The 25392-nt window shown below is 43.4% G+C and overlaps 1 protein-coding gene across 2 annotated transcripts in view; it reads right to left on the reverse strand.

Annotated features, from left to right (window-relative positions):
* The window catches only part of etnk2 (ethanolamine kinase 2), an 84279-nt gene extending 59237 nt beyond the window's left edge, over positions 1–25042 (reverse strand). The window contains exons 1-2 of one of the 2 annotated variants that reach the window (XM_063065320.1): positions 24617–25042; positions 934–1193 (exon numbers count right to left, since the gene is read on the reverse strand). In XM_063065320.1, the coding sequence (XP_062921390.1) occupies positions 934–1193; positions 24617–24970 (614 nt within the window). In that variant the 5' untranslated portion in view covers positions 24971–25042. The remainder of the gene's footprint in view (positions 1–933; positions 1194–24616) is intronic. The other variant, XM_063065318.1, reaches the window with a different exon arrangement.
* Positions 25043–25392: the final 350 nt, after the last annotated feature.

The following is a 25392-nucleotide window of genomic DNA, read 5'->3' on the forward strand; positions in this document are numbered from 1 at the left end:
CACGGAAGCAGTGATATGGTAGAGATATGGAAAAACAGACAGCATGAAAGTGCAAGTTTCTCAAACTAGAGACCACTCCCCTCCTATAAATTTCCCCCAACCACCTTAAAATTATGCTCTCATATTAGCCATTTCTTCCCAGGGAAAAAGTCTCCAGCAATCTACTCGATCTCTGCCTCTTATCTTGTACACCTCCATCAAGTCACTTGATTTGAGTTCTTCCCCCCCACCCCCATCTAGAAGGTGAATGAAATCTGGAAGGTATTACCTGCCTCTTCCACCCCACCAAGTAATCTCAAAATATTGTGGTCCCTAGACAAGTTCCTGAAATACCATGCTATATGTAGCAGGGTATGGATCATGTGGCACAAATGGAATTATAATGGATAGACAAAACAATAGTGTAGTCTAATCAGTTCACCTCTGCACTTTCTTCCACTTTAAACTGGAAGCCGCAACTAGCTGCCACTGACAACGCAAGAATCAAGAACTCAACCAAGCTAATAGAATTCATGTCTGCCCCAACGAATTAAAAACATGGGCAGCATGAACAAATTGAAAACAGCTCAAAATGATTGTAAGGCAGCATTTTGGAAATGTATACTGGAAATTCAGATGAACCATCCACAACTTCGTTTAAGCCATTTACATTTCCAGTTCAAAATATGGATATTTATGAAGCAGAACTTGGGAAGTCATCTCCAAACTGAAATTTGCATTCAAGTAAAATAGAGACTGCATTGGCATCTTCTAATCCAATTAATTTCAATGGTGATATTACTGATTTATATCTTTCATCAACTACTTAAAAAGGTTCAATTACAGAAGAACAAAACTAACTAGAAACTAGCCCCCATCAATATAGCCATTGGCTCTTTGTGCAGTTCATGCAGCAATAACCATTTATCTTTAAGGTTGAGTAAATTTTGGTACCTGAACAGGGCTGGTTCTCGCACATGCTGTGGACCTAGTGCTATTCCATGCATGAACTCATAACAGAGGCCGTTCTGGAAGGTGCAGTAGAGCTTTGGGGCACAACCATTGGCATGTAGGACCTGAAAGCTCTTCAGTTCGTTGTCCCGATCCACAAACAGCTCAGTCTTGTTCCCGTAAACTCTCACCAGGACAACATCTTCCATACTGTTCCCCACATAGCAGCCAACTAGTTTGTTTGTGATTCCATCTGTAAATAACTGCAAGAAACAGTTCTCATTACTCACACATCTGATGGTACAATGCTGCTGCAATATCTTATCAGTGAATTGAATGGAGTCAAATTTTAATGACAAACCTTGATCAGAGTAATGCCAGCATTCTGCCAGAATGATACAGCTTTCTCATCTGAACTGAGAACACAGAACAGTACAGCATAGGAGCAAGTCCTTTAGTCCGGTATTGTGCCGAATTAACCAAATGCCCAACTAATTCCTCCTGCCTACAGTGTCTGCATCCTTCCATTTCCTGCACCTTCATGTACCTCTCCAAGAGCCTCCTGAACGCCCCCACCACCCCCTCAGGCAGCACATTCCAGGCACCACTAAAAACCTGCTTCACACTTCTCTTGAACTTACCCCTATTCACCTTAAACTCATAACTTCTGGTATTAGGTATTTGAAACATGGGAACAAGATACTGGCTGTCTAACCCATCTATACCTCTGAGTCTCATAAACCTCTGCCAAACATTCTCCCCCCACAAACTCTGCTACTGCAGAGAAAGGAACCCAAGTTTGTCTAACCCCTTCTTTTAGCACATGACCCCTAATCCAGGCAGCATCCTGGTAACCTCTTCTGCACCCTCTTCAATGGCTCAACATCCTTCCTATTAGGTGCCAACCAAAAGTGAATGCAATACTCCAGATGTGGCCTAGCTATAGTTCTATAAAGCTGCAACATAACTTCCCAACTCAATTTCTCAATTAATAAAGGCAAGCATGCCATGTGCCTTGACTTGGTCCCCAAGATCCCTCTGCATATCAACACCGCTAAGGGTCTTGTAAAAAAAAAAGTGTACTCTCTTTACATTTGATCTCCTGAAATGCAACACTTGACATTTGGCAACTCCATCTGCTAATCTTCCACCCATATCTGCAACTAATCGACATCTCGCTGTATCCTTTGGCAGTCTTCTACACTATTCACAACATCACCATTCTTTCTATCATCTGCAAACTTACCAAAACACAAACATCTTCATCCAGGTCATCTACATATACAGTGGATTAATTGGGACACACAAGGACCAGTACCTTTTGGCCCAATTAGCTGAAGTTTCATGAAATAGTTAAGGTACATAAAAGAGAAACTAACATTTAACTGAGGAACACATTACTTAAATGAAATACAGAACAGATGAGAATCCTACCAATACTACTGGTGGTTGTCCATCCTATCCGACAATGACAAGAAACCTGTGTGGGAATTTTGTAAAGAGCAGAAGGCTGTTGCACTGGGGCAGTTCCACTCTCTCGACCTCAGACATCCAGGTCCAGTGAGAGGAGTAGATGTCATAATTGGGGTCTTCCCTAGTTACAGTGAGCGGCCATGACTACTTCTGTGCCTCATCATGCGATTGGCTCTCCACATTGTGTTGCAGGACCACCTTTCTGGTGGATGGGTTTAACTGTTGATCTCATTCACCCAGTCTGCCAGAGCTGACTTCACATGTCAAGACAAAAATGTCCTCATCTCACCAGGGTACGAGAATTGCCGGCTAGTCTCACCTGGTTTAGTCCACCTGTCAAAGCAGTGTACCGGGATGTGGCCGCTGTCACATGCAAACAGCTACTTGGAACCACAGGTAAGCCCACAGGGACCAAAGGTAACATTCAAGATGACTGTCAATAGTTTAAGATTCTTTGTCATTTCTAACTTACAGTGAAATAGATGGGAGTGAAAATGAAACTATTTCTAGCATTTCCAAGTCTGAATGCTTGAAACTGCAGTGAGCAAAACAATTCTAAATGGTCTTACTGCTCATTTCTTGCCAACTATCAGTGACACAAATCAATATCTTTCGAACACAAAGAACACACACACACGCTCATTAGAAAATGTTCGGCAACAGTCTCTTGCCCCAATTAAGCGATATATTATCTGAAATAAACAAAAGGGAATCACAGCTACTTTCTCGATTTGCTTTTGCTCTTTAGAGTTGTCCCAATTAGTCTGTTGCTCCGATTCACCAACAATCCAATTAACCAGAACCCTCTGTATAAAATAGCAGTGATCCCTGAATGGATCTCTGCAGGATATCAGTATTCACTGACCTCCAGCCAGAATTTTTCTTGGTTTGGTTTTAGTATGCACTTCACATAACATTGATAACTTCTTGCTTTTTATTTTCTCTCGTTGTCAACAGATTAAAACCCAAAAGTCACATTGTGGATACAAACCCGATGTGTACAAACTCATTCAGAAAATGGATCATGAGGTATGGAAGGGTGGTGTTCAACGTAATACCAACACAAAGCTCACCAAATTGTGAATGTCCAAAGCTTACCAGGAGAAAGCCTGGATTTGTCATTAATATGCAATCAATGAAAGTGCACGCCGACTGAGTTAGTAACCAAATCTTTAAAAATGAAACCGAGTCCTAAAAATCTCTCATGCAGCAAAGCTGATGATCAGATGGTTTCTTTGAAAGCAGCTTATGTAGGCTGTGCTGGAGGAATCATGGAAGCTGGTGGACTTTTGTGGCAAAAATACCCTATTACTAACACATTTTATATGGAAAACTGGTAAACTATCACCACAATGAAGAGGAGAGGCTGATCTGAGGGTCAAGGCGTGCGGGTGTGATACAGAGCCAGAGCGAGGTCAAAGGGGGGCTGAATTGGAGATATACTTGGAGTGAGCAGAGGAGGAGGGAAAAGCTGAAGCACGGCTGTTTCGGAACCTGTCTGCCTAAACTGGGAGTGAGGTTTGAACCATCGCCATGCTGTTTTGGAAAGGTTGAGTATAGGCCGTAAGTGGCCCGGGCTTGGGGGAATGACTCCATGCTTGGATAGGTTAAGCGCCGGGCCAGATGGACTGAAAAGACAGGGTGTCAGGACCAGAGGCGACAGTCCAGCTGGTTCTGCTCCACAACGTTTTACTCTGATCTCCTCAGCACTGAGGCTGTGTCGTGCCCCGGTTGCTCCGGGGTTAGTGTCTGTGAACTTCACAGCGATTCACCTCTGTGATGGACTGGGACTATGAGTCTACTCTGGCTGCTCAAAGATTCAGGTTTACGGACTCCATTTCAATCTGAATGTTGATGCCTGCTTTACTGTTTGAATGATTCGATTTGTTTTCTCTCCTGTCTGTGCATTGGGTGTTGGTCTTTTATTTTAAATTGAGATCTTTCAAGTTTGTTTTGTGACTGCCTGTAAGCAAATAAACCTCAAGGGTGTATAATCTATGCATACTTTGACAATAAAATGTACTTTGAAAATCTGATTCAAAAGTGTCCTTTAAAAATAAATTTGTTTAGGTCATCAGGATTGATCCAGTTCTAAACTATCTGGATGACTCAACTTACAGCAAGTTAAAACAAATGACTTATTTTGCAAAGCAATTAAGTATGATTACCAAGCCTCTGGAATTACCCTGGAAACTGGACATAGTAGTTAGGGTTGGTAAGTTCTCAGCAAACTCTGTTGACTTCAGAAGTATGACAGCACCTGCAGACTGCCCTCAGCACATGCTCGATTCAATTGACAAATAAAGCTAATCTTCAGCTCTAACTACTGAATGTCACTAACTCAGGGCAATAAAGGAAGCATGAAAACTCGGAAAATACTGCAGACAGAAATGTTGACAGCCAATATTCAGTTGAATATGAGATGAATCAATAGTCAGTGGTCTAAGCCAAGTGTGCTGGAATCTGTAATGAATTTTTTTTGTCAAGCCTACAGCGAGGGATGAATAAATAATTCCATCATGTTATCAATCAATCCAGGTAGCAAGATCCAGAAAAGTAAAATAAAAGACTCCTACAGTACGCAAACTCCTGGAGGAGTCATTTAACAGAACGTCTGCAAAACTGTAACATAACATTAAAAATACAGATTATAGTTATGGTGCCACTTCTGGTAAATAAATAGCTCTGCTTCATAGTAGGTTATCTATTCTAATTACTGCCATTGAATGTGCAACCATCTGGACTTTACTGACCTTCATCAAGATGGAGTGATGCATTTACAAAGAAACAACACAGATTGCAGCAGAGGATGCTCAACCTTGGTGTATTTTTTTTTAAAAAAAGGCTCCCGTTTGTATCAGAAAAGGAATTAGTTATATGGAAGTAGAAAAATACATCAAACAGAAGAGGAGAGAGCATGAACAGACCCTTCAGTCCACAAAGTGTGCCAAGCATAATGCCAAATTAAACGAATCCTTTCTGCCTTCACATGCCTATATAACAGCCTCTTGTACTCCACTATCATATCTGCTTCCACTATCAGCCCGGTGGTGCATTCTAGGCACCTGTCTGTGTAAAATAAACTTGTTCCACACATCCCCTTTAAACTTTTGCCCTCTCACCTTAAAGCTATCCCCTCTTACATTTGACCCACACACCCCCCACCCGGGTAGAAATTAAGGATTCTGGCTCCATACACACAAAATGTTAGTGCAACTCAGCAGGCCAGGCAGCGTCTATGGAGAAAGAGTACAGTCGTCATTTCGGGCCAAGACCCTCCATCAGAATTGGCCAGCCACAATGAAGGGTCTCAGCCTGAAATGTTGACTGTTTATTTCTCTTCCTGACCTGCTGAGTTCCTAAAGCCACGAGTCTGTGCGCTCTTCTTGATTTCCAAGCTTCTGCAGACTCTCGTGTTTAAGATTCTGGCTGTCCACCCTATCCAATCCTCTCAATTTTATAAACTTTTATTAGGTTTCCACTCAGCCTCTGATGCCGCAGAGAAAACAATCCAAGTTTGTCTAACCTCTCCTCACAACTCTAATCCATGCAGAATCCTGGTAAACCTCTTCTGAATCTTCTCCAAAGCTTCCAGATTCTTCGTGTAATGAGGTAACTGGAATTGTACACAATATTCCAAGTGTAGCCAAAGTTTTACCCACCAGCAACATATTTTACTGGTTCTTATCTTCTATGCCCCTAGTGACGAAGGCAAGCATGTCATTCCCCTTTGTTAAGTTGCAACTCCGCAGCATGCAATACTTCTAAAATGCACTTGAACTAACCCAGCCTTGTAAACATTAGGGTACAAAGGGAAAAATATGAACACAAGGGTGTGAAAATAAAGTTAAAATCAAAACAAAGGTTTGTTCAGAAAAGCTTGTACTTAAAAGATAAAAACAATGACAAGATTAACTTATTAACTGCAGATATTGGAAATTTGTAAATACTAGAACCACTCTTCAGATCAAAGAGCATTTAATGAACAATACTTAGAACCAAAATGCAGTTTCTCAGAATCAGGTTTATCACTGACAAGCGTTGTGAAATTTGTTGCTTTGTGGCAGCAGTGCCATGCAATACATCAACTATGTTACAATAAATAAATTATATTTATATATTGTATACATATGTATGTTGTACATCTACAAACACAATACTGTGCAAAAGTCTAAGGCACCTTAGCTTTATTTATGTGAATACGTAGGGCAAGAAGAGTGCAGTGTTCATGAGCTGGTTCACTGTCCATTCAGAAATTTGATAGCAGATGGGAAGCTGTTCCTTAACTGTTGAGTAGGTCTTCAGGCTCGTGTATCTCCTCATTGGCAGCAATGAGAAAAGGGCATGTCCTGGGCGATGGGAGTCATCGCCATTTGAAGATGTCCTGGATGATGGGGAGGCTTATGCCCATGATGGAGCTGGCTCAGTTTGTAACTCTCTGCAACCTTGTTCATTCAGTGTAATGCAATGGCCCTCCTGGTGATCCAAACAGAATGCTCTCCACAACACATCTGTAGAAATTTGCTACCCCTACGAGTTTTTCCTCTTTCCACAGGTGCTGTCTGACCTGCTTGGTATTTTTAAATCTGTTGCTCTTTGGTTAGTGTTCTAGGAACTTGCATGTACATCTTCAGGTGAATGCAACCTGAAGTAACCAAAGCAACACACACAAAACACTGGTGAAGGGTCTCAGCCTGAAACATCGGCTGTTTACTCTTTTCCACAGATGCCTCCTGGCCTGCTGAGTTCCTCCAGCATTGCGTGCATGTGGCCTTGGATTTCTAACATCTGCAGATTTTGTGTCTGAAGTAACCATATTCAATGGAGCACTGCACTTCAGCAGACATAATACTGGGCTTGGAAGTAAAAGTCTGAAATATTTTGGAAGAATTAATATATTGAGTTCATATATAAAATTGTTAGTATATAGATAAATCCAAATTATACCAAGGATCAAAGGGTTAATTCATGAGGCAAGGCTGCATTCAGTGGAGAGAGGATTGGGGGTGATCATTTTGACAGGGTAGATATGGATAAATTACATTCTTTCTTCAGAAAAGTGCAGAGGGCTGGGTGGGGACAAGAACCAAGCCATTATTTAACTTATTGCAAAGGGGAATGGAAATTCTTTAAAAAAAGTGTTCCCTCCAAAAAGGAGTAAGACTGTTAGAGACAGAAGACAACAGATATTGGAAATCTGCAGCAAAACAGACACTGAAGGAACTCAGCAAGTCAACCAGTATCTGCGGAGATCAAAACTTCTATCATCTAAAAACTTCAAAGCTGAGATTATTTTGCTTGTATTAAAATTTAGGAACCAAGGATGGTAGAAAGGAATTAAGATGCAGATCAGCTTTGATCTCAATTATTGAACAAGCTGGCGGGGGGGGGGGGGGAAGAAATGGGGGTGAATAGTCCATCCCTGTTCCAACTTTCTCAACGTGTAATCAATTAGACAAACCTTTTGACATCTCAGAGGCTGTTATGATTCCATGCATTCTACCAGAGACCAAGCCCAACTCTTAGAATCTGGTCAGTGTTTTAAGCTGCAAGTGAAAGTGGGCAAGAGAATTGAGAACAGCTTGCCCAAACTCTAACTGAAGCCACATGACAGATCTGACTGCTGAATAATTTATAAACCGCACTTGGGTCTCTGCTACTCAGCTTACCAGTGGTCCGTTGCATTAGAATGATTTAACAGTGACAATAACGACCAGCTCATTTAGTAACCAAATATTTCTCATAGCAACATCATGTCAATAAGGTTGCTATCGTGACTGGGCATGGCTAATCAAAGTATTTATGCTTTCTTTTAAAAAAAATGGAAGGACAAAACACTTTTCTACTCATAGTAACTGGAAAGAATATCACCTCCCTTTGACACAATTGAAATTGCTTCCACATTCTCACCCAGCTATCTGACATCTCACATTGTCCAAATATCACTGGGCACATTCTGTCCTGCAAGTTTGACCTGCTCTACATTCCCGTTCATTCTCAGGACATGCCCAGTGTTGGCAAGGTCAAAGTACATATATGCCACCATATGCAACTCATGATTCAAGATCAGATGATTCATACTCAACAAATCTGTAGAACAATAGCATAACAGAATTAACGAAAGACCTCCCAACTTGGGCGTTCAACCAAAGTACAGAAGACAACAAACTGGAAATACAAAAGCAAATAAATAATTAAATGAACAATAAATATCACAAACATGAGATGAAGTTAGTCCATTGGTTGTGGGAACATTTCAATAATGGGGCAAGTGAAGTTATCCCCCTTGGTTCAAGAGCCTGATGGTTGAGGGGTAAAAACTGATCCTGAACCTGGTGGCGGTGAGTCCTGGGGCTCCTGTACCTTTTTCCTGATGGCAGCAGCAAGAAGAGAACACGTCCCAGGTGGTAGGGGTCCCGATGATGAATATTGCTTTCCTGCAACAGTGTTTCATGTACATATGCTCAATGGTTGAGAGGGCTATACCTGTGATGGACTGGGCTGCACCCACTACTTTTTGCAAGATTTAGAATTCAAGGGTATTGGTGTTTCCATACCAGTCAATATATTCTCTACTGCACATCTACAGAAGTTTATCATACTGAATTGCTGTAAACTCCTGAGGAGTAGAGGCTCTACCATGCTTTCTTTGTAATTGCACTTACGTGCTGGGCCCAAAAATAATAACACAGGAATTTAAATTCACTGACCCCCTCCACCTCTGATCCAGCTCTGGTTTCCTTCTCCTGAAGTCAATAACCAGCTCCTTCATCTTCCTGACATTGAGTAAGAGGTTGTTGTTATGACACCACTCAGCCAGATTTTCAACCTCCCTCCCGATTCCTCATCAGCATCTTTAATTCAGTCCACTACAATGGTATTGTCAGCAGAGGAGGAGAAGGTGGCAGCGTGACAGCAGCACACGCGGCCTCTCCGGTGAATGAATGATACCTGTTATCTGTTAAGTAGGGGACCGTGCACAATTCTGATTTGATGGAGACGGACGTGAGAGTACGGAGGAACATCTGGAAAAGTTCTGAAATGCCTGCTTCACTGCCACTGTTACTGTGTGGTAACCGGAATCTCTGGAGCAGAAGGCCCCAAAATCCCCGGCTTTGCGTGTTTCAGCGGCCGGGGCGAGGCCAAAGGTGCTCGGCAGAGGATGACGCTCCGGAGGCTGTATCGGAGGGGCTGGTCGGAGGCTCGAAGTTTTCAGATGGATGGACTCAGTGTCGGCTGCTTCCAAGGCATCGGCAAGTTGATAGTGCCTGGAGGTTTATGGCAGGGAGTTTCTCCCTTTTGCCGCCTGCTATCGGGGACTCGGGAGTCAATCGACTCGGGGACTTTGAAACTATTTTTACCGTGCCCATGGTTTGTTCTTCATCAAATTATGGTATTGTTTTGTACTTCTGTAACTATATGTTATAATTATGTGATTCTGTCAGTGTTGGTCTTTGGTTTGTCCTGTTTTCTGGGATATCACGCCGGAGAAACATTGTATCATTTCTTAATGCATGTATGCATTTCTAAATGACAATAAAAGAGGACTGAGTGTTCTCATAACCTAAAAAGAACTTAAATATGGCACTGGAGGAGGCTAACCTGTGCTGATGGCAATCGTTGCCAATCCAAATTGACTGGTGAGGAAATGGAGGATCCAACTGCAGAAGGAGCTATGGAGGCCAGGGTCTTGGAGCTTATTGAGTAGCTTTGAGGGAATGATGATATTGAATGCTGAGCTGTCGTCGATAAACAGCATCCTGATGTATGCATCCTTGTTGTCCAGACGCTCCAGGTTTGAGTGATGAGCCAATGTGATGTCATCTACTGTGGACCCGTTGCTCTGCTAGGCAAATTGGAGCAGATCTAAGCTGCTTCTCAGGAAGGAGTTGACATATTTCATTATCAAACTCTCAAAAGGCTTCATCACTGTGGATGTAAGTGCCACTGGTAATAGTAATTAAGGCAGGTCACCACACTCCTCTTGGGGACTGATATAACTGAAGCCTGCTTGAAACAGTGGGGTACCATACACTGCCGGAATAAGAATAAAGATCTCAGTGAACACTCCAGCCAGTTGATCCACACAGGCTTTCAGTACTTGGCCAGGTACCCCATCTAGGTTAGATGTTTTTAGGGTTCACTCTCCTGAAGGCTGCACACGTCAGCCTGAGAGACTGAAATCACAGGATGATCAGGGGTTGTTGGAGTTTCTGATGGTTCCTCCATGTTTTGATGGTCAAAGCAAGCACAGAAGGCATTGGGCACATCTGGAAGCAAAGCCCTGTTGTCACCAATGTCACTTGATTTAAGAGGTGATAGTCTCAAGCTCTACCACAATTGTCGAGAATCCTTTACTGATTCACGCTTAGTACAGAATTGCCACTTTGCCCGTGGCAAACGTGCAGTGAGTATAACTGCGAGCTTACCTTCTTAGCCAACTACATCATTTCGGGGTCCACTTCTGCAATCTAACAGCCCAGTCCATACTCCAAGCTGCATTTGTAGCTTCTAATCCTGCTCCAGTGATCAAGGGGCACTACCCAACAGGAAACACCTTCTCTAAGTATCTTATCCAACTTTCAATACATCTTTCTCCCATGATTCATCAATGGCCATATTGACTTTGTACAGAAGTCCAAGCTATATTACAAGGCCATATACACAAGTCTTTTTGTGGGCCCATTGATCACAGCACAGGGACAAAAAGAGAAATCCTCTAATCACCACAACTTCTGGTTTCTTGATGGCCTGTACTAGCAGCAATCATGTCCACTTGCTGAGATGAAGCTCTAAAATTCCCTTCGCAAACTTTTGTTTCTAAACTTGTAAGACAGACATTAAAACTTACTTCAATGACACCTCAGTATCAGATTTTGTGACTTGCTTAGCATATTTTGTTACACTGAAAAGCACCAAATAATAGAATCAATTTCTGTCGTACTCCAGCTGTTCCCTAAAACATGAAGGAAGTTCCTGCTTTATTTACCAGAAGGCAACAGATAAAATTTGGCACCATCTTATTCTTCTTTTTCAAATACGGTTGGGCTTTTCACAATCCTTTTCCGCTGACAAACTTACAAGTATACCATCATGCCAATTTGATTAAAGATATCAGCGGTAGAATTCTATATGAAGCAAGTCTCCTCTTTGTGCAATGCCACTTAATGGAAACTTCATCTCAGTAAGGGGTTAAGATCCAAGTGTTTAATATAACCATCTTCAACAAAATAAAGATTAGATTAGATTCAACTTTATTGTCAATGTGTCGAGCACAGATACAAAGCCATTGAAATGCAGTAAGCATCTGACCAGAAAGGCAAAGAATAGTGTTATTTACAAAATAACTGCGAATCAAAAGTAAGTGCTACAGCACACAAATATAAAAGTACTGAGACAGTACAATATGGGTGCAATACTGCTTAGCACTGTGATGTGAGGTTCAGCAGGGTCACAGCCTCAGGGAAGAAGCTCTTCCTGTGCCTGTTGGTGCAGGAGCAGAGGCTCCTGTAGCGCCTACCGGATGGGAGGAGAGTAAAAAGTCCATGGTTAGGGTGAGATGCATCCTTGATAATGCTTTTCGCCCTGCCCAGGCAGCATTTATGGTAGATGTTCTCAATGGTGGGCAACTGGGTGCTGATAATCCGCTGGGCTCAAAATGGAACCTCATTTTGACTTCCACCTCAGAGGAGCAAAATAGCTTGGTCTGAAATATTACTTCAACATTAATTTATCACCTCTTGGTATGCCATGTCCCATCCTTCCTTCAAGACCCTGCTTGCCAGGAAAGACAAAAGGCACACTGGACAATGGCATAACACTTCTACTGAATAGATATGATTAATATCGATGAGTAACACACACAAAATGCTGGTGGAACGCAGCAGGCCAGACAGCATCCATAGGAAGAAGCACATTTTGGGCTGAGACCCTTCATCAGGACTAACTGAAAGAAGAGCTAGTAAGAGATTTGAAAGTGGGGGGGGGAGGGAATAATAAATAAATACTGACTTCTCTAACTTCTGTTAATGCTCCTCCTCCCCTTCTTACCCCCATCCCTTATTTATTTATTATTTTTTCCCCCTTTTTCCTCTCCCTGTCCCTCTCAATAACTCCTTGCCTGCTCTCCATCTTCCTCTGGTGCTCCCCTTCCCCTTTCTTTCTCCCCAGGCCTCCAATCTCATGATCCTCTCCCTTCTCCAGCCTTGTATCCCTTTTGTCAATCAACTGTCCAGCTCTTGGCTCCATCCCTCCCTCTCCTGTTTTCTCCTATCATTTCAGATCTCCCCCTCCCAAATCTCTATCTATCTCTTCTTTCAGTTAGACCTGACGACGGGTCTCGACCCGAAACGTCAACTGTGCTTCTTCCTATGGATGCTGTCTGGCCTGCTACGTTGCACGAGCATTTCGTGTGTGTGTTGCTTGAATTTCCAGCATCTGCAGATCTGCAATGGGTGGCAGGGTGGTGATACACCTCTGCCAAAGGAGGTGCAAAGTGCTTCTTCCCTCCGCTAGCCTGCAGATCATCCTTAGACAAGGTGTAACATCTGCTTAGACCCCTGACAGGGTCACGTGAAGCCATGGGAGCAGGCAGTGGATGGTCATATGAACAGCTGGCGCATATCACAAGTCCTGGTTATGCGACCACTGACGTCAGGCTGACAACCTCTGAAGAGTATTAGTAATGGCTGGGCTCATCCGGCTTGTAAAGACACTGCCCAGAAGGCAATAGCAAACCACTTCTGCAGGAAAAAAAATTACCAAGAATAATCGATGGTCACAAGACCAAGATCGTCCATGTCCTACTGACATGGGACATGATGACTGACAAAATTATGTTGACCACTGAAATCGATGTGGGGGAGCACATGCGACTCAGTGGTCCATACGTAGCAAGCAAATTCAACTAACCTAGGGAATGTAAAGCAGAAACAACAGCAACTTCTCCCAATAAAAGCAGGGTAATTTATCCAACAGTGCATGGAGAATAGCTAAATTATCTTCACAAATCCAATCCGTCACAACAGCAGTGTAAAGATTAACTTTGCCATATGTATATCAGAACGTACTGTAAAATGTGTCATTTGCATCAACCACCACAGTCCGAGGAAATGCTGGGGCAGGCCGCAAGTGCCACCATTCTTCCAGTACCAACACAGCATGCACACAATTTACTAACCCTAACCTTATACTTTTGGATCAAATATGATTGATGACCCCCCCCCCCCCCAAACCACTTTCATCCTAACCAGCAAAAACCATTGCATTTTAATAGGCCCATGATTAAAATCCATACAAGATAACAAAGGGTACAGATAGTCCTCTATAGAATGAGATGGTACACTGTTGAGGCAGTGGACAAGAAACATCACTCCACATTCAATCCATCTGGCAAGTTATTGCATGCTAATAGATGGTGTGCATTAGCCAGTGCCAAGACATTTACCTTTGGTATTCCATGAACTTGAATTAAAAACCATTTACTGCTACTGGCTTCCCTCCTTGGGAACAACGGTCATGACATTAAAAAAAAACGGAAGTGCCTTTGTAAACTTTCAGAATTATTTCATTTGCAAACTGGCCATCTTTAATACAAAATTATTTTCCTCAACTGTGGTGAACACCTCAGAAAGTTATCGTTTAGACTCACATGAGGCTATTGTGATGCTAACAGTCATCCTTAGTGAGCTATAGAAGTCAGTGTCTAACTGGAGATGAAGTTCATGACTCCACAATCTCCAAGGTCTTGCAGAAAAAGGGTATTGTGGAAGAGTGGCAAGGAAGACGCCCTGGTTTTAAAAAATAAAAAAGAGCACGTCTTTGCCCGTAAAGACTTTGCAAATTGTTGCTTTGAAGATACTGGAAAGACATGGAAGGAAGTCTCTTGGACAGCTGAGAATAAAGTGGAACTTTTGGTCTCAACACCAAGTGGTATACACAGTGCAAATCTAATACTGCACATTAGTCAGGCAACACCAACCCCACTGTAAAATATCACACAACGAGAATGTTTTTCAGTAGCAAGAACTAGAAATCTGGTCAGTGTTCAGAAGATGAATGCTGCTAAATACAGACAGATCCTGGATAAAAACCTGCTAGCTCTGCCAGAAAGCTTAAAATAGGGAGGAAGTCTGTCTTTCAGCAGAACAACACCCCAAAGCACTCTGCCAGAGCAACCATATAAGTTCTTCATGCTTTACAATTTTTTTTGGGGGGGGGGGGCTCTACTGTGACTAAAGCAGCGCGATTCACAAATAAAAATACTCAGTTCAACAGATCAAAAACCCTGGTTGTAATACTCATTTAAGTGAACAAAGGGTTGGTGACTAAATACTTTTCAAATGCTTTCTGTAAGGAGTTTGTAAGTTCTCCCTGTGACCACGTGGGTCTCCTCCCACATTCCAAAGACGTACGGCTAGTGTTAGTGCATTGTGTGCATGCTACGTTAGCACTGGAAGCGTGGCGGCACTTGTGGGCTTGCCCAGCACAACCCCCTCTAATTTCAGCTGATGCATTTCACTATGTTTCAAATAAAGCTATTCTTACATGGGAGTTTACTTGAAAAATCATAGTTACCATTAGAAGCTTTGCAAGAGGGAAAGGGCAAGCATAACACTTGAAGCTGCAAAAATGTACTAATTTTGGACTTTTTTTTTTATAAGAACCACACACACACAAGACACGCTAGACACCATCCCACCAGCAAGGGAATCTTTTCCTCTTGTCCAACTGAGTGGAACCGAAAACAGATCATGCAGCAAATTATAGGATCAACTCTACCAAACTCTTAGAGAAGCACACATTATCCAATCATGTCCCTTGTAATTATTTGGTGAACATTCTAATAAATATTGACAATCGAAAATAAAAATAGAAAATTCTGAAGCTATTCAGGAGGTTACGCAGAGCAGGGTTAATGTTTCAGACTGATGGCATTTCATCAGAAATAGGAACATTTAGAATCGCTGTCCATAACATTGACTGTTTACTTCTCCTCCACAGATGCTACCTAACTTGTCGAGTTCCTCCAGCATTTTGTGTATATCGCTCAAGATTTCTTGCATCTGCTGAATCTCATTTTTAAACATTTAAAGATACTTGTTGTCTAAACTTACAGGGAAATGGGAGGGGCAAAGAGGAGACAGCAAGTGTGATGGGGTAGAAACCAAGAGAAGAGAAATGGCAGCTGTCTCATCTGGAAGAACAGAAGAATAAATGGACAGGAAAAAAAAATCTTGCTGGAACTATGAAGTACAGGACAGTGGTGTCTGGGAAATGGAAATGAAAACAGAATGCTGGGAAAGCTAAATAGATCAGATGATATCTGTGCAGAGAAAAACTGAGAATTGGCCAAGGACTGAGATACAAAAGCAGCTGCTGGAATTCCAAACAAAATGAGAAAATGCTGAAAACAAGCCGCATCTGCAGAAAGAAAGAGCTAAATGCCCAGACCAATAACACACTGAAAAGCTAACTCTGCTCCCAATGCCTTCCAGCCTTCTGGAGCTCACTCCACATTCAAAGTCAAAGTAAATCATCCAAGTACATGCATGTCACCATTTTCTTGCAGGTGTTTAGAGGAAACTTTAAAAAAATACAATAGAATTTATGAAAAACTATAAAGACTTGCAAACAACCAATGACAAGATAATTATGAAAATATAAAAAAAATACTGTGATCATGAGTTGAATTGATTACTTACATCCTTCACATACACGAGTAGTAAAAATCTTTATGTTACATCTCCGTTTAAATGTGCAATTTATTATTTGTAATAAATAGTATGTGCAACAGTACAGTCAATACAACATAAAAATACAATTATATCAGCACAAGTTAATCAGTCTGATGGCCTAGCGGAAGAAGCTGACTCAGAGCCTGTTGGTCCTGGCTTTTATGGTGCAGTATCGCTCCCCAGATGGCAGCAGTGGGAAAAGTTGGGGTGACTCGGGACCCCAATGATCCTTTGAGCATTTTTACACACCGGTCTTTGTAAATGTCCTGAATACTGGAAAGTTCACATCTACAGATGCGCTGGGCTGTCCGCATCACTCTCTGCAAAGTCCTGTGATTGAGGGAAGTACAGTTCCCATATCAAGCACTGATGCAGCCAGTCAGGATGCTTTCAATTGTGCCCCTGTAGAAAGTTCTACAGAGGTACTATAGGATTTGGGGGCCATATCTCTTGAACCATCTGAGGTGAAAGAAGCACTGTTGTGCCTTTTTCACCACACAGCCGGTATGTACAGACCACGTGAGATCCTTGGTGATGTTTATGCCAAGGAATTTAAAGCTGTTCACCCTCTCAACCCCAGTTCCATTGATGTCAATATTGATGTCTCCATTCCTCCTGTAGTCCACAACCAGCTCCTTTGTTTTTGCAACACTGAGGGAGAAGTTGCTTTCTTGACACCACTGTATCAGGGTGCTGACATCTTCTCTGTAGGCTGCCCCGTTATTATTTGAGATTAGGCTAATCTATGCAGTATCGTCAACAAATTTAATTAGCAGATTAGAGCTGTGGGTGGCGACACAGTCATGGGTGTACAGAGAATAAAGGAGGGGGCTTAGTACACAGCCCTGAGAGACACCTGTGTTGAGGTTTAGAGGGGCAGAGGTCAGGGAGCTCACTCTTACTACATGCCAGCAATCTGACAGGAAGTCCAAGATCCAGCTACACAAGGCAGGGTGAAGGCTCTCTGAGCTTCTTGTCTGGATGGAATTATGGTGTTGAATGTTGAACTGTAGTCCAAGAACAGCATTTTCACATAAACATCCTTCTTCTCCAGATGTGCAAGGACAGTTTGTAGAGCTGCGGCTAATGCTTCATCTGTCAATCGGTTGTGTCGGTAGGCGAATTGTAGGGGGTCTAGTGTGGGTGGTAGCAAGCTGTAGATGCAATCTTTGACCAGCCTCTCACAGCATTTGCTTATTATTGAGGTAAGTGTGACAGGACGCCAGTCGTTCAGACATACCTTGGTCTTTTTAGGAACATGGACAGTGGCGGATGTTTTGAAGCAGGAGGGGGAGGGGGAGAGATTACACCAGCCAGTTGTGCCACTCACATCCTGAGTCCCTGCCCTGGGATGCCTCCAGTTCTTCAGCCTTATGACTGTCCACTCGTTGGACACCTGTGTACTTCAGCCTCAGAGATGACCAAGGTGCAGGTTGGTTTGGTGGCCCTCTTCGGGGGCTCAGTGTTGGCGTAAAAAAGACTTAGTTCATCTGGAAGAGCGGCAGCAATGTTGGAAACATCAGCGCGTTTAGCTTTGAAGTCTGCAATGCCACAAGCTGAAAGTGTTGTTGGTGGAGACTTGTGCAGTCATTGAAAGTGAGTCTGTCTCTTTCTAACATCAGCAGGGGCCTGCTTTGACAAGGTGTAATTTGCTGAATTAAATACTGAAATCCAAGTGCAAAGACAGGCCTAGACAAAATACAACAAGGTGTGTCTTGAACTTACGTGGGCATCACCGAAGTATGAGGCTGAAGATCAAAGTCAAAGTAAAATTTTAATATTAGAGTACATGTGTCACCACAAACAACCATGAAATTCATTTTCCTACAAGCATACTCAACAAGTCTATTGAATAGCAACTATAACAGGATCCATGAAAGATCAGCCAGAGTGCAGAAAACAGCAAACTGTGCAAATGCAAATATAAATAAGTAGCAATAAATATCGAGAACATGAGATAAAGCATCCTTAAAGTGAGATCATTGGTTGTGGGAACATCTCAATGGATGGCCAAATGAGTGTAGTTATCCCATTTTGTTCAAGAGCCTGATGGTTGAGGATGAAGTGCAGACTGGGAGTGGAAGGGAAGATTAAGGTTTCAGACAACTGGGAGTTCAGATCCAACTCTGCAGACTGAAAGCTCATGCAGCCTGCATTTAGTTTTCCCAATGTAGAAGATACCCCCTAATTAATTGGCATTTGCAAGCCTGCAGGCAATCATCCTCAGTCAGTAACAATCCACACCACTCATATGATAGATTTTTTCTTTATATTGCACATCCCTTCTCCTCCTCTGCAAGTCTAAAACATGGGGGAAAAAAAACAGGGTCCCGATAAAGGGTCTCAGCCCAAAATGTCAACCCTTTACTCCATTCCATAGATGCTGCCTGACCTGCTGAGTTTTTCCAGCATTGTATCTATTGCTTAGGATTCCTAGCAATTGCATGAACCGTCTTTATGAAAATCTGCAGATGCTGAAATCCAAAACAACAAAACTGCCAGAAGATTTCAAACAGTCAATCTACATCCGTGGAAAGAGAAACCAAAGTTTCAGAAGAGAAAGAGAGAGAGTAAACAAGTTAGCTTAAGTGGCAGAGAAGGTGGCGGACAGCACAGGATGGAACAAAGACGATGTCTGTGATAGGATGAAATGATGAATAGTCAATGAATGCATAGTTGAACTCCTTTGTGTAAAACATCATTGGTGTTCCAGTGTGAGTAGAAATACATAGTCTGGCCTACTGGGACATACTAAGCAGACCAGAATATTCAAATGAAAGTATTCCCACCGCTGTCCTTAAAGAGTTTGCACATTCCCCTTGTGAACACGTGGGTTTCTTTCGGTTTCCTCACACAGTCCAAGGACATACCGGTTGGTAGGTTAATTGGTCATTGTTAATTGTCCTGTGATTAGGCTGGGGGTTGCTGGGCGGCGTGACTTGAAGGGCCGGAAGGGTCTATTCCATGCTGTATCACAACAAATTAAGGGAAGAAGAACGACAAGCACAGGTGGCTGACCCTGCCTTGCACAAACACACAATCACTCTGTGGTGCATGGACTTTACAATAGCCTCCATACCCCCTATTATTGGACAGATTGCTTGCAAATTATCAGAGATGGCCTTACAACTTTGTATGCATGACATCCCTAATAATGCCCATGTTACTTTTGTATCAGAATTAGGTTTAATATCACAACATTTGCCATGATATTTGGTGGTTTGCAGCAGCAATACATTGCAATATATAATAAAACAATAATTATAATATATTAAATTAAATAAGCAGTGCAAAAAACAGAGCAAAAAAGAGAAAGCTATGTTCCGCTGATACCCTTAGGTGAGCCAGTACTAACTCGAAGACAAATTGTACAAATTCCTGACCAGGTTGTTCCTCAACCCTTCTGCAAACTCAGGACCTTCTGGACTGAAATTGTGCCATTTCATTCATCCTTCACCCTCCCACTCAAATTTGCATGGGCTTGTGCTAAAAATCACAAGAAAACAGAAGTAGGCCACTTGGTTCCTCAGGCTTTCCCTGGCATTCATTATGACCATGGTCGATCTTCTTCAAGCCTCAACTCCTCTTCTCTGTCATTTTTCCATGGTCCCAAATTCCCTCATCTTTTAAACCTTTGGTGATCTAGCCTCCACAACCACCTGCAGTAGAGAATTCCAGAGATTCACCAACACCCAAGAAGAAATTACAAGGCACTTCAATTTTAAATAACTGTTTCCTTTATTCATTTTGAAACTTGTCCCAGTGGAAAGAACTGATCATGTACTGTCACACCCCCTTAGGATCTATTTTTTCAATAAAATCACAGCATATTCTTTTAAAACACAGGACTAACTGAAAGAAGAGCTAGTAAAAGATTTGAAAGTGGGAGTGGGAGGGGGAGATCCGAAATGATAGAAGACAGGAGGGGGAGGGATGGAGCCAAGAGCTGGACAGTTGATAGGCAAAAGGGATATGAGAGGATCATGGGACAGGAGGCCCAGGGAGAAAGAAAGGGGGAGGGGTGAAGCCCAGAGGATGGGCAAGGTGTATATTGAGAGGGACAGAGGGAGAAAAAGGAGAGAGAGAGAAGGAATGTGTGTATATAAATAAATAACAGATGGAGTATGAGGGGGAAGTGGGGCATTAGCGGAACTTTGAGAAGTCAATGTTCATACCATCAGGTTGGAGGTTACCCAGACTGAATATAAGGTGTTGTTCCTCCAACCTGAGTGTGGCTTCATCTTGACAGTAGAGGAGACCGTGGATAGACATGTCAGAATGGGACATGGAATTAAAATGTGTGGCCACTGGGAGATCCTGCTTTCTCTGGCGGACAGAGCGTAGGTGTTCAGCGAAACGATCTCCCAGTCTGCGTCGGATCTCGCCAATATATAGAAGGCCACATTGGGAGCACCAGACGCAGTACATCACCCCAGCCGACTAACAGGTGAAGTGTCGCCTCACCTGGAAGGACTGTCTGGGGCCCTGAATGGTGGTGAGGGAGGAAGTGTAACAGCATGTGTAGCACTTGTTCTGCTCACAAGGATAAGTGCCAGGAGGGAGATCGGTGGGGACGGATAAGTGCCAGGAGGGGAAGTCCCTTCAGATTTCCTCGTGTTTGTGTTATATACACCAGTTGCTTATACAACCATCCACCACCTGCTCCCATGGCTTCACATGACCTTGCTTGCTGGTGCTACATCCTGCCCAAGGGTGACCTGCAGGCTAGCAGAGAGAAGGAGCACTTTACACCTCCTTTGGTAGGGCACATGTCCACCTCACAACTGTCACACTTGAATTTAAATGTCAATCCTCAGCAAGACAATATGCTATTTACCTTCCTAATTAGCTGCATGACAAATATTTGAGTTCATACACAAGAACACTTTGATCCTTCTGTAGAGCACCCATTTAGAAAAAAAAAGCCTTTTGATTTCTTCTACTCAAGTGCATAGCCTATATTTTCCTGTATTGAAATTCTATTACCAAGTTCTGCCTACTTTCGCAACCCACCTAGATCCTGTTGCAGAGCCTGTATATCCCCATAGTTCACTGTTGCATCCAACCTTTGTGTTACCAGCAAACTTGGATACCTTACACTCTGCCCCCCTCCTCTAGGTCATTAATGTAGACAGTCAACAATTGAGTACCAAGGAGTGATCCTGTGGACAGACCACTAGTTACATCAGTACTACTTGAAAAATGTCTGTTTATTCCAACTGTCATTTTTGTGATAACTGGTCTTCAATCCATGTTAAAAACTGAGCTCTTACCTTGTGCACCAGCCTTTTATACAACACCTTCTGAAAATGCATACATATGCAGGCTCCCTTCCATCCACTCTGCTGGTCTCAGAGGATAAATATAATGTTCCTTTCACAAATCCACACTGACAGGGTTTGAGTGCATTAAGGTTCTCTAGATGATCAGTATTTCTTCCCTGACTTTGGGTTCAACAGCATAATTGTGCAATGCAGAATGCAGCCCTTCGACCCAAATAGTCTACGCCAATCAATATGGTCCCAGTTTCCAAAATTCTTCCATTGCTTCACTTCTGCAGCTCTAGAAGCCCTACACCATCCCTTCCAAAATATCTGCATTCCATCTCAGATTAAATTCTATGTAGGTAAAATTTCATCTGCCCAGTCACCAAGCTCTGAAACCTTTCTAAAACTTTTGAAAAAAAAGTTTTCCAAGTTAGAAGGAGACCCAATGAAAAACTGCAGTATGATACTCCTGTGCCCTGCAAGAGGACCACAAGCTTGTCATTGGGTTCTGAGGCTTGTGTCGCTCAATGACCCAGAGATCTATGTTGGCTGGAGTAAGGGATTTATGATTTGGCTCTTGGTAGGGTCACCCATGCCAAAAAGGTCAAAGAATAGAGGCCAGACTAAAAGTGGTCCACCGGTTCCTTAGTTTCAGTGATTCAGCGCAGGATTAACAACCCTGACTAGTAAAACAAATTGTTACAGGACAGAAATGAACAATTCTTCTACATCTGACTGTGATGGTATTCTTGGAACCTGCATGACTGACAGTACTGACATGATGAAGAAAGCCCTGAACACAGCCAGAGATAGAGGACCTTCACTGCTGCCCTAAATGTCAGTGGCGTAATAGACACTCCCCTGCAAAGGACCACAGAGGTTATTTCCACTGACGGTGTCAAATTGAAATCATGCCTGCTCACTTTTCTGAACAAAAGCAAGTACTTTAGGGAAGACTCCCCTACTTTTTATAATGACCTGATGAAAATTTAAAATGTGGCCTTATTTACTATTAACTTGTTATACACAAACTTGTCCACTGTACTTCAATCCTGCCATGCTGACTGTACCATGAAACTACTGAATTAATAGCACAACGGAAAGGAATGAAGCCACGGGAAAATCTTTCGCAAATACAGATGTTGATCTCAAAACCAAAAGACAGGTATCTGATCATTTAAAGAGGTTTTGTGCATTGAAACCAATTTGGATTTATTGGAAAAAATTCTATCTGATTAATTTGCTAGACTTGTATGCTCAGACAGCTAGCCTTATTTTGTAAAGGGCAACTCACAAAGGCATCACTACAACTAACTGAGCTGAAGCCAAGTCCACTTTGAAACTAGACCTTTTGCATTACCAACCCCATGCTTATAGAAACTGTGCACCTGTGCCCACACAGGCAAGCAAGCAAAACAATCCAGGCAGAAAGAATACAATTAAGGCTAAAAATACTACAAAGAAAAGTGAGGTCAAAAGTGAGTCTGAGAAAGCAGACATTTGCCGAAGGTCATTCACAGCAATATTGATAATAATAAGCCATTAATTACAAAGATAAAAACCTGCACAACTCTAGACAGGCAACTGAATGACACCGACAGTTAAAGACAACTGATAAAAATCACACAGTTTTGGGAAGATCCTTTTGAATCATGCGATCCTTGGGATGCAACCATTCCAAGAGTAGCCCTGACAAGAAACCTACATTGAGGATTATTAAGGAAAACCTCAAGACATAGGAGCAGAATTTGAGCATTTGATCCATCAGGTCTACTCCAGAAGTTATATCTGTGTGTTTTAAGCATCTGCTCTGGACATAAAGTGGCACAAAGCAGTAATCTAGGCTCATCTCTTAGAAACGATCTTCAGCATGTCATTAAAAATGATGAAGAAATAAAGCATAGAACAGACAAAGATGCAGCAATGAAGACAATATTAAATAAACAGTTGAAGTGAATTGTACAATTCTGCAGATGTATTGCACCACCTAGATACTTACCTCGTCAATAAAGGTTAGAAGAGTAAGGAAAATGTATGGGGTCTTGAAGCAACTTTGATGAGAATTGTGTTCTTCTCTGTGGTGCCAGGTTGGTTCAAATGTTAAAAATGGCATCACTGTGGTTCAAGAAACACAAGGCAGTCTTTGTGAGCTGAGAGTTGGCAGGCATGAAGAGGGGTAGTAATGGACTGGTGGAGAAGAATGGGTGATAGGAACGGGTTGGTGGGACAAGTTTGAAGACCAGGAACAGGATGCTGGGACAGGAGGTGGGATGCAAGTTTAAAATGAGGATTAGATGGTTCACAGAACTGAAGACCATAAAGCAGAAGGGATGGTGAGAGGGGTTAAGAGCAGAAGTGGGACTACAGTGCATGGTGTGGACAGTGAGAGAATGATGACAAGCAACCAGACTCCTGGATGCAGAACGCTAAGTGTGTGATGGCTGTAAGTGGGATAACAGAGACAGCCAGTGAAGGTTAAGATCAGGAATGGGAGCACTAATTAGGTTGTGGGTTTGAGGTTAACAGCAGAGACATCAGAGGGAGGAGTGGGCAAGGTATGGAAGTGAAGACTAAGCTGGAACAGAACAGCAGAATGCACAAGTGGGGATAAAAAACCAGGAACAGGCAATGGGCTGAGAATGTGCTTGATGTCTACTAATGAGAAGGAATGTGTTCTGTATCTAGAATGGGGCAGCAGAGGGGTTTAGGGGCAGGAATATGTTATCCAGTTACAGGGCAGTTGGGGGGGGGGTGGAATTCAAGACAGGAACATGTTTGACATCCGAGTCTAGAACAGTAAAAGGTTAGGGACAAAAATGTGTACGAGGTCTAGGTACGGGTATGGATTGTTTCAAGATACGTATGCGTTTTAGGACAGTTCCAACGGATGGCAAGGGCAGGAATGCGGTTGATATCTAGGAATGGGGCAATAGAAGGGTGGGGAGGGGATGCCCAAGAATTGGACAGAAGGTGGTTTAGTGGAAATGACGGGGTAGAAGTTTCACTCTCCATTCAGCCAGATCCGTCAGTCACCCACATTGCCCGAGGGGAAGTAGGTGCCTGACGAGTCTGTCTGGAAGGCAGAGAGAGAAGCATCTTTCCCACGACAAACGAGGCGAGATGCACCCGGAGGCCTGGGAGACCTGTCAGCAATCTGCCCGGGCTGCACCTGTACGAGGGAGGGAGGGAGTGAGCCGGGGCTCCGCTTACCTTGGTCTTCACCCGCTGGATGTCCCAGTGGGGTCTCAGCCGACCCACCAGCCGCAGGGCCCCGGGCACCACGTCGTTCTCGTCCACGTAGACGGCGAGCTTGGGCACGGCAGGGGCGCCGCTCGGGACATGCACGGCAGTCTCCATTGCGGCCGGGCTGTGCCGGCCGTCTGGGCGCTGCCTACCGCTTATGTGCGGGGAGGGAGGGGGGAGCAGGGAGGGGAGGAGAGGAGAAGGGGCGGGGGAGGGGGAGGAGGCGGCGGCGGCGGCGGCGGCAGCGCCCTCAGCTCCGCCTCCACAAGGTGGTCTAGCGTCACCGGGGCAAATCGGCGGGCCGTCACTCGGCACCGACATGGACAGGGAAAGAACTGCTCGCCTGGCCCGCGCCCGAATCCCCTGCGTTCTCCCGGCGCGCCGCTGCTGCTGGCCCCCTACCGGCGGGAGGTCGCAGCGCCAGAGAGCCGCTCCGTCTCTCGCACTCTCACACCACTGCAACTCTTCGCAGCAGACGTCAGCCACGTTGAGTGGGCTGAACTTTGCAATGTTATATATCTCCGCATTCTGGTGCAGAGAGGTAACCTCATCAGTGATCTCACGCTTTACAATAGAAATACACCTGCTTTTTTTGTTATTTGCATATGGAAAGGCTGAGGAGTAAGTGTGGGGATTGGAGAAAGGACTAATGTTATACAAATGTGCACGTGATTTGACATTGTGATGTGTGCCTATGGCTGGGCAAGGCGTACCTCATAATGTGGCAGCTGAGGGGCACCCCA

The sequence above is a fragment of the Mobula hypostoma genome, chromosome 13 (genome assembly GCF_963921235.1).
Source record: "Mobula hypostoma chromosome 13, sMobHyp1.1, whole genome shotgun sequence".
Lineage (NCBI taxonomy): Eukaryota > Metazoa > Chordata > Chondrichthyes > Myliobatiformes > Myliobatidae > Mobula > Mobula hypostoma.